The 8,219-nt window shown below is 46.3% G+C and overlaps 1 protein-coding gene across 1 annotated transcript; it reads left to right on the top strand.

Annotated features, from left to right (window-relative positions):
- Positions 1-4,417: 4,417 nt before the first annotated feature.
- Positions 4,418-7,767, top strand: COQ10A (coenzyme Q10A). Its single transcript, XM_051963136.1, has 5 exons — positions 4,418-4,743; positions 5,205-5,351; positions 5,957-6,149; positions 6,318-6,419; positions 6,952-7,767. The coding sequence occupies exons 1-5, from the start codon at positions 4,616-4,618 to the stop codon at positions 7,117-7,119; spliced, it is 738 nt and encodes a 245-aa protein (XP_051819096.1). The 5' UTR covers positions 4,418-4,615; the 3' UTR covers positions 7,120-7,767.
- The last annotated feature ends 452 nt before the right edge of the window (positions 7,768-8,219 follow it).

The following is an 8,219-nucleotide window of genomic DNA, read 5'->3' as shown; positions in this document are numbered from 1 at the left end:
AGTTTTCTTAGAGGCCTATCTCCCTCCTTGGTTCCAAGAGCTCTTGCAGCTTGTCTGCCAGCTTCAACCTCCAGCTCTCTCTGAATCTTGGTTTTACTTTTATCAACTGACTCCTCTACTCACTGACTTCACTGACTCCTCTCCTTTTATGCTCTTTTAGAGGTGTAAACTCAAAGGTTGACTCCTCCTCCTCTCAGAGAGTGGGATTGTGGGAGGTGTAAACTTGTGAATCTCATACTGAATCCTGAAATCTCCCAAACCTGTGAACTAATGTGTGAACTCTCAAATTTGTAAACATAAGCATTGTTTCTATCAATTCTAGTGACTTAATACCTTGTAAGGATTCTAACAGTTAGTGATAGTGAAGAGATGTGAGAATTGGGGTGGGGAATCCCCGGCACAGGTCCAATGTGAAAGAATGCGCAAACCCGAAAAGTCTATATGGCAAAAGGGAATTTTATTGTTCACTAAGAAGTCAGTCTGTTAGGAAGACTGACTTCTTAGTGACAAAAAGTCCTATCAAGGAAATAACAAAGGTTAACACGGAGACGAGAACATCTTCACAGTGGGCAAAAGTCCTGGCAGGCAGCCTTGCCAAGAAGAGAGCTTCCTTGGCAAAGCAAATTTTTGTTTTAGACTTCTGCAAAGATTCAGAGTTCAGAGTTGTCTTTTATTAGCAGTCTGAAGCTCAGGCTTCAATCAATGCCCTAGGTCTAGATTTCCAGTTGAAAAGAGAGTACTAATCTTGGAGTTTTGAGCCACTCAATAGGATTATCAGGTTGATATCTCCAACTGAATAAAATCACTTAACTTGGAGAGGGTGTTGTCTGGGAAAGATATCCTTTTCCCAAAGAAGAGCCTGAGACCCCAATCACCCTTCTTTTAAAGGGGGCACAGTTTCAGAATTCACCCCCATCAATTACACATTTTCAGTCTTTTTGATTTTTTCCTTTTCTTTAAAAATATTATGTGTCTCTGAGAGACAAACAAGGAAGGGTATTGTAAAAAATTATGGTGATGTAAAAAACCAAATAACATCAATAAAATCTTATTTAAAAAAAGAAAGAACATAAGCTTCTGTACATCAGATACCATTTTCCTCTTCTACATTCCTAGCAGTGGATAACTGATGATTCAGTTCCCATTCACCACAATTCCCTTGCGCTCTCTCCATCTTTGGACAGCACTTAGATGCTTTTTGGTTCATTCATTTTGTACTGAGAGTGAAAATGATTTCCTGAGGCCACTAATCAAGTGATCTTGAAAAGGGGATCTCAAAACTCTAAAACTCCTTGAAGGAGAAAATCTCCTTCAACTCTGCCTCAATGAGAGACCCCATCGGAGGGAAACAAGACAAACAGCTTCATTCTGTCATCTACAGGGGGTTGGTTCAATCTGAGCAAAAGAATTCCAACCCTATTGAATTAAAGAAACTCACTCAATTCTATTCAAATTCCAGCTCAAGCTGAAACCCAGCTAGTAGATGAGCCAACTTGGGACTCCACTCACAAGCCCCCTTCAGCTTGTAGCCAAAGTTCCTATTATAAAAGAACCAATCTAAAATCCTCTTTGCAGAGGTTCTAAACATGTCATGCTATGCCAAGGCAGCCTCTGCCCACTGGAATAATATTCTTTTCTACTGCTACCCTCTCTTTACCCTCACTTATTTCCCTAATGAGACTTTATGCCTCTTTGTCAGGATTTCTAACCTTACTTCCCAATCCTTATAATAAACCTCTTTTATCAATCTAGGTTTTCAGGTTTGTACATTCCTTTACAGAGAATCTCTGCGCTGCCAGAACGGGGTTCCCCAAAACTCCCTACCCTTGCGCTGAATCCCAAGGGAGTACAGGGGAGCCAAATCTCTCCATTTGGTTCCCTGAATCCCAAACCTGCCACTAGACCTTATCATTTAACTCCCAGACCAACAGGAACCCTAATCTCATTTTGGTTCCCTAAATTTAGACCTCGTCATTTGGTTCCCTACAAAAGGGAATCCCCAAACCTAAACCTCATCATATTTTTGGTTCCCTCAAAGGGAAACCCCAAAATTAGACTTTACCTCATCAATCTGAAGAGCTGCACAGATCAGGATGAGAATATGGGTGATGGGGTAAAGGGGGGGATGGCGTTGCCTATTTGCCAACGAAAGGTGGACAATCTAAGATGGCCAGAGAAGCAAATTAGAGGCAGGAGCTGAAAGAGCAGAGGGTTGTTTCTCAATATTCCTCTGTCATTATGGTTTTATTACACTAACACTTCCCCTTCTAGGTGTTAACCCCTGGCTATGGGGAACCATTTACTACCATTTACCAATTCATTGTTCATTTCCTGTTTTTCTCTCAGATTCAAGTTTGGAGTTGAGGAGGGATGGAGGAGAAATCTCAAGAATCTTTATTCCTTTGTTTTCATGCCTATGCTGTTTACAATTATGTAAAATAACCACAAAAATAGATGGTCAAAGGGAAAAGAGATCTTAATGTTTATTTTTTCTCTTACAAGAGGTTACAAGAGAAACTGAGATGATACTATTCTTAATTTTCAGAGTACATATGAATATGTTCAAGTTGTACCCATGGACCTTTTCCTTGAACCTGTTAGGATTCTTACAAGACAGTGGAACTGATAGAGACAATAATTATCTAATTTAGCATGGTTCAGTACGATTGATTTACAAGGAGATGTTATGAGCCAGAACTTGAAACAAGGTAGTAAGTGGAATTGAGGAGACAATGATTAAATTTAGTTTAGCATTGATTTAATCCTACAACAAATAATGGTTTCCTAGTAATATGATGATTGGTGTATACTCAGTGTGGAACATAAAAGGAGGAGCTGTCAAGGCCAGAAAGCTCTCGGAGGCAGAGACAGATTTATTCCATCTTCCACCTTTGTGCTGGTTGGAGGCTGAAGTACAAACCCTTGGATTGGAGACATTCAGAGGGAGCAAGAGGCAGAAGCTGGCAGAGGCAAAGGACTAGCAGCAGGAGCTCTCAGAACCAAGCAGAGAGATAGGCCTCTATTAAAGCTAACCAGGCCCCAGGAAAAGAGACAAGACTTTGAAGGAGACAATAAAGAATTTGGACTTTAATCCTTGGCTGCACTTGTGATTACTGAATTGAAATGAAGGCTGCCTCCAGAAGCCCCCCAAGAAACCTGCTCCCAGAGAATATTATATTTTAGAGAAGAATATTACAAGAACCCAAGGAGACAGAGACTGATAAAGAAAGTTAAAAATCCCCAGGTGATGGTGGGACGGAGGTGATGTTTTTTGTTTGAATATATCTTGCTGAAATGGCCAAGGTACCAAGCTGTGGCTAGCCTTGCCACGGTACTGCACTTGGCTAGCCCGAGGTTGAAGCCGCTGGGGCTTGCAATAAAGGAGAAGGCTAGTTTCCCACCGCATACAGGCACCAGCAATGCAGCCTTAGTTTCCCCGTGGCTTTAGACCAGCCAAAGAGCAGGAAGGTGCAGGTGAACGTGAATAATTAATCCAGTGAAGTGATGGTGGTGGGCTGTGAAACTGTGTTCCCTTTTGATCTGTAAAATTAACACTCTGATATTCTGTCCCCTTTGGTCTCCCAGGCTGGGGAAGTCTGTGAGAGAGCTTCTCAGGCTGGGTCATTTCTAAGGCAAATCATCTCTATTGATAGCCGGATCTCCATTTAAATTCAGGCTGAAAAAGCCTTCAAAGTAATTTCAATTGGGAGATCCTGGTCTGATCAGCTCAAGGTGCCCCAGACCCTCTTCTCCCCCCTCCCCCTCCCCCCCTCCGCCAAGATCTGCTCATAAAATAAGTTTTATTTCTTTGCAGAATGTCCAAACTAGCATGTTTTGCCTCTGTGGCATAGCTGCCAGGACCCTGCCCGCTGTGAAGACATTCTCTTCTCCGTACCAGCCTCTATTTCCCTAATAAGACTTTGCCACTAGGAAGTCAGTCTCTTAGCAGAGCTGACTTCTCATCCAACAATAAACTTCCATTTTTGCCACCTAAAACTCTTCGGGTTCGTGAATTCTTTCACGAAGGACCTGTGCCTCTGATCAAAGGTTGCCACAACTCTCTGACTGCCACTAGAACCCCATCAATGACATCAAATTGAACCACAAGGAGACCCGAAGGTGTAAGCTTTCATTTGAATTACCACACCTCCACAGCCCTCGGACAAGAGCAAACCCACGCCTCAGAATTCCAAATCCTGTTACATGACGTCATGGGGGTCCAGCAAACTAGAACAGAGCAACGAGTCCCACGTGGAAACATTTAGTTTAAACCCCTAGCTTTTAACCGATAAGCATATGAAACTACAATCCCCAGAAGCCTCTGCGATCGCCGTCTTTCCTCCACCTTTTACCCACCCTCTGTAGCATGGCAACGGCGTGACGTGACCCAGGGACCCGAATTGGAGTTGCAGAGGCCGCCGGCTTCAGTCTCAGCCAAGCGGGCTGACCTGGAGGAGTGGTTGGGAGGCACAACCCCCTTGCCCCTCTAGGCCTGATCTCGCTCCGGGGCGTCCTTCTCACCCGGCAGCTGCTCCCAGCCTGCAGGGGCAGGAAGGGCAAGACCGCGGCTAGAGGAGAGGGCGAAGAAGGCAGGAGCGCGCGGCGCGCAGCGCGCATGGCGATGGCGGGCGCGCGGCGAATCCCCGCTGGAACGCGCGCGGCGGCTCGGCGCTGCTGCTGTCTCCAGCCGGGCGCGCAACCCGCCCCGCCCCCAGGCTCTCTCAGAGGGCTGCAGCCAATGAGGTGAGACCGCTCTCCCGTCAGAGCCGAAACGGGTTAGGGGAACCTGGGGGCGCCGGCGCAGCTGCTATGCCCCATCCCGCAGTACAGCTGGTCTACTGGGCCCGACGGAACCGAGCGCTACACGCGGGACTCGGGACCGCGTGTTGATTGTCCTCACGGGGCTCCGCTTCGGCTCCCCGCGCCTCAGCTCCCCCTTCCAGGCAGCGTCCGAGCCCCTCCCCCGGTCCTGTCCTCAGCCGCCCCAGACCTTTAGCACTCGTGACCACTTGGCAAGGGGGCTCGGCGGGTTGCAGCTGGTGCTGGGGGCGGGGAGCAGGGAGCTCGTTCGGCTGACCTTTCCCCTGGGAAGACGCCCCTTCGTCCGGTCTTGCTTCTAGTTGACCCTCATTACAGGGGCGCCCCAAGCTTTGCGACCAGCCCGCCTGGGCAGGCTAACATTGCCTCCTTCCTCTCCTCCCCAGGCTCTTGCCTTCCTGCAGCCTCTTGCTGCCCAGAGCTGTCCAGGCCTTGGGGGCCGAGGCTGGCCTTTCCCACAGCCGTTCTTTTATGGGCTTAGCTTCCCCATTCACCAACAAGCGCAAGGCGTATTCGGAACGCAGGATTATGGGGTGAGACTCCCCTGCCGGTCCCCCTAACCCCTGGTGTTGGGGAAAAAAAAAAGTATGCAAGCTAGCTGAGCCAGCAAGGGTACCCCACCCCGATCCGTGGAGGTCTCTCATAATGGCAATGCCTTTGCTCCTGCTCACCTGGCATAACCTATATACCGATTCACTTGAGTACTAGCCAGAAAGCGGACAAAACGATTAGATAACTGACCCCTCTAGAAATAAATTATTCTGTTCTCAACTTCCAGGGCACTGATGCCATCTTTCCTACTCTCATTTCCTCTCTCCTCTACGAAATTATCAGAGGTCAAGACAGGACTGGCTTGCCATAAGACCTTCGCATGTTTCCCAGTGACCTGAGCATATAACCAACCCTTTTCCAGTTTTCAGTGCCACATTGGCCTGATTTTCAATGTGTTCTTTAGATTTGGAATAAGGGGAATTCGTCCCTGTAGTTTGGGGAGGTCAGGTGATCTCCAAATTCCTGGGATAGCTGGGCTGTGTATACATGTCTGTATACAGTCAGTAGTAAGTTGGCAGGCACTGGACCCAATACCTAGGCCCTTGGCCCCTCTCTTTGAACCCCACCCCACCCCAATTACCCCCAGGTACTCAATGCAGGAGATGTATGAGGTGGTGTCCAATGTCCAGGAGTACAGGGAATTTGTGCCTTGGTGTAAGAAGTCCATAGTGGTGTCCAGCCGAAAAGGTTACCTGAAGGCCCAGTTGGAGGTTGGCTTCCCACCTGTTGTGGAACGTTACACCTCGGCTGTCTCCATGGTCAAACCTCATATGGTTAAGGTAAGACACACAGTCCAGTGAAACTTGAAGGCAGGGGCAGTGAGGTGACAAGTCACTTCTCTGTTCCATTATTAATAACCTTAAATTGACTTATGTGTTTGTTTTGAAATTTCACATTTTAAGCTTTGCCCAGTGTAATCATACATCGACAACCCTTCTTCCTACCAGGCAGTCTGCACTGATGGCAAACTCTTCAACCATTTAGAGACCATATGGAGATTCAGCCCTGGTCTTCCTGCCTATTCTCGAACTTGCACGGTAGACTTTTCGGTGAGTTAAGGTGTGGCTGGGAAACAGAAGCTAGATGTCACATTTTAGCTGTAAGTCAATTCAGCAAGCATTTTTCTGAGTGCTTATTATGTGCCAGGTGCTATGCTAAATTCCAGCTACCACCGAGGCCAGGTATCAACTCACTAGTATAGGCTGAATTGGATTAAAATCTAATTGGGAAATAGGTAAAATTTTAAAATGCAGTAATTAACTTGGGTTTTCTTTACTCTGATCAGGGATTTTGTTTCTACTAATGCTGGACTGGAATCAGATCCAGCCTCAGATACTTAACTAGCACTGTGACCCTAGGCAAGGCATTTAACTCAATTGCTATTATATTCCTGACTAAGCTGATATGCTTCCTAGGAGATTGTTCTGTATCCGAAGTCACACTTCTGGCTCAATCTACTGCAGTGTTTTTGAATAGGAACTATGGGGTTAAAAGCTCTGAAGAATTGCATCTCTGAATTTATTCAAAGAAATTATCCATGTTAAAGCGAAAGCTTCTGTTTCTTTTTGCTTTCAATGCTAGATTTCCTTCGAGTTTCGATCACTGCTCCACTCTCAGCTGGCCACCATGTTCTTTGATGAGGTTGTGAAACAGAACGTTGCTGCCTTTGAACGTCGAGCAGCCACGAAGTTCGGGCCGGAGACGGCCATCCCCCGTGAACTCATGTTCCATGAGGTGCACCATACTTGATATCAGCCCTGTAATTTATTTATTTGGTTTGATCCACAGCTCCATCCTCTGGGGCAAGTCTTGTTTATGTCTGCCTCCCTGCCCTAATAGTTCTGGCTCTCCAGGAAGAGAGAACTCAGGAATCTGGGGTGAGAAGATACTGAGGGGTAAGAAAGAGTTGGCTAGCCCGACTCCAGGAACTGAACCTTATATGCCAATGTCCCAAAAACTGGACTCAGAATTGCTGGGATTGTCAATTTTTGATTATATCTTGTTAGCTAGGACTTATTCCCTGTCTAAAATTTTATTTATGGTTCCTCAGTGTGTCTGGAAGGATAAATAGATCCAGGTCTTCAGTAAACTATATTACACTATTCTCTCCGGTTAAGGAGCGAAGGGGATGAGGCAGTCCTTATTATCTTGATAAAGACTTATGAGGGAAAAGTAACTTCCAGTTTGGAATCCAGGTATCTGAGGTTCTACCTGAAGCCTGCTTTCCAAAAAAGTAAATTCTTCCCCCAACCCCTGACTGTATAGAATGTCAGTTCTTTTCCCCCATCCAGGGTGGAGGGGAAGCTGTGAGTAAAGCTGCACTTACTTCTAAGCCTGACCTTTTCTTCCACCTGGGCTGAGTGTTTTGATGAAGAGCCAATAAACCAATTGTGTGAATTTGGTTTTGTAATGCTTCTTAGGTAAGGAATACAGAGCAGGAAGAGAACGCAATAGGGAAAAAAGGTAGCTGTACAACATCATCTTTGGACACAGTGTCCCTGCTAACTATAGTCCCACATTCCCCTGGCTGAGGCTCACTATCCAGGCCCTTCTTCACTATTTATAGCCTCTCTTCAGAAGGTCAATTGTAGCAGGAACCTAGTGGGGGGAAGGAGTTGGGAGTTAGCGGCACAACTAAGAAAGGACCAGACCAGGAACAAGAATTATTACTTGTGTGTGTGTGTGTGTGTGTGTGTGTGTGTGTGTGTATGATGGCCCATCTGGCATTATGACAAAGACTCCTAAGGACACTTTCTTAGAAAAAGGTCCTAGAAAATTCACCTTGAAATCCCACGGGGAACAGGAAGACCTGGGTTCTATCCAGTACCATTTCTAACACTACCTAGCTC

Source organism: Antechinus flavipes, chromosome 5 (genome assembly GCF_016432865.1).
Source record: "Antechinus flavipes isolate AdamAnt ecotype Samford, QLD, Australia chromosome 5, AdamAnt_v2, whole genome shotgun sequence".
In the NCBI taxonomy this organism is placed as follows: domain Eukaryota; kingdom Metazoa; phylum Chordata; class Mammalia; order Dasyuromorphia; family Dasyuridae; genus Antechinus; species Antechinus flavipes.
Note: the sequence above shows the minus strand (reverse complement) of the source record. Positions and strands in the feature narration are given on the sequence as shown.

Coding starts and splice junctions, on each gene's coding strand:
- COQ10A (XM_051963136.1), top strand. CDS start 4,616: ATGGCGATGGCGGGCGCGCGGCGAATCCCCGCTGGAACGCGCGCGGCG. Junction 5,352..5,956: donor TCGGAACGCAGGATTATGGG/GTGAGACTCCCC, acceptor AATTACCCCCAG/GTACTCAATGCAGGAGATGT. Junction 6,420..6,951: donor CTTGCACGGTAGACTTTTCG/GTGAGTTAAGGT, acceptor TTTCAATGCTAG/ATTTCCTTCGAGTTTCGATC.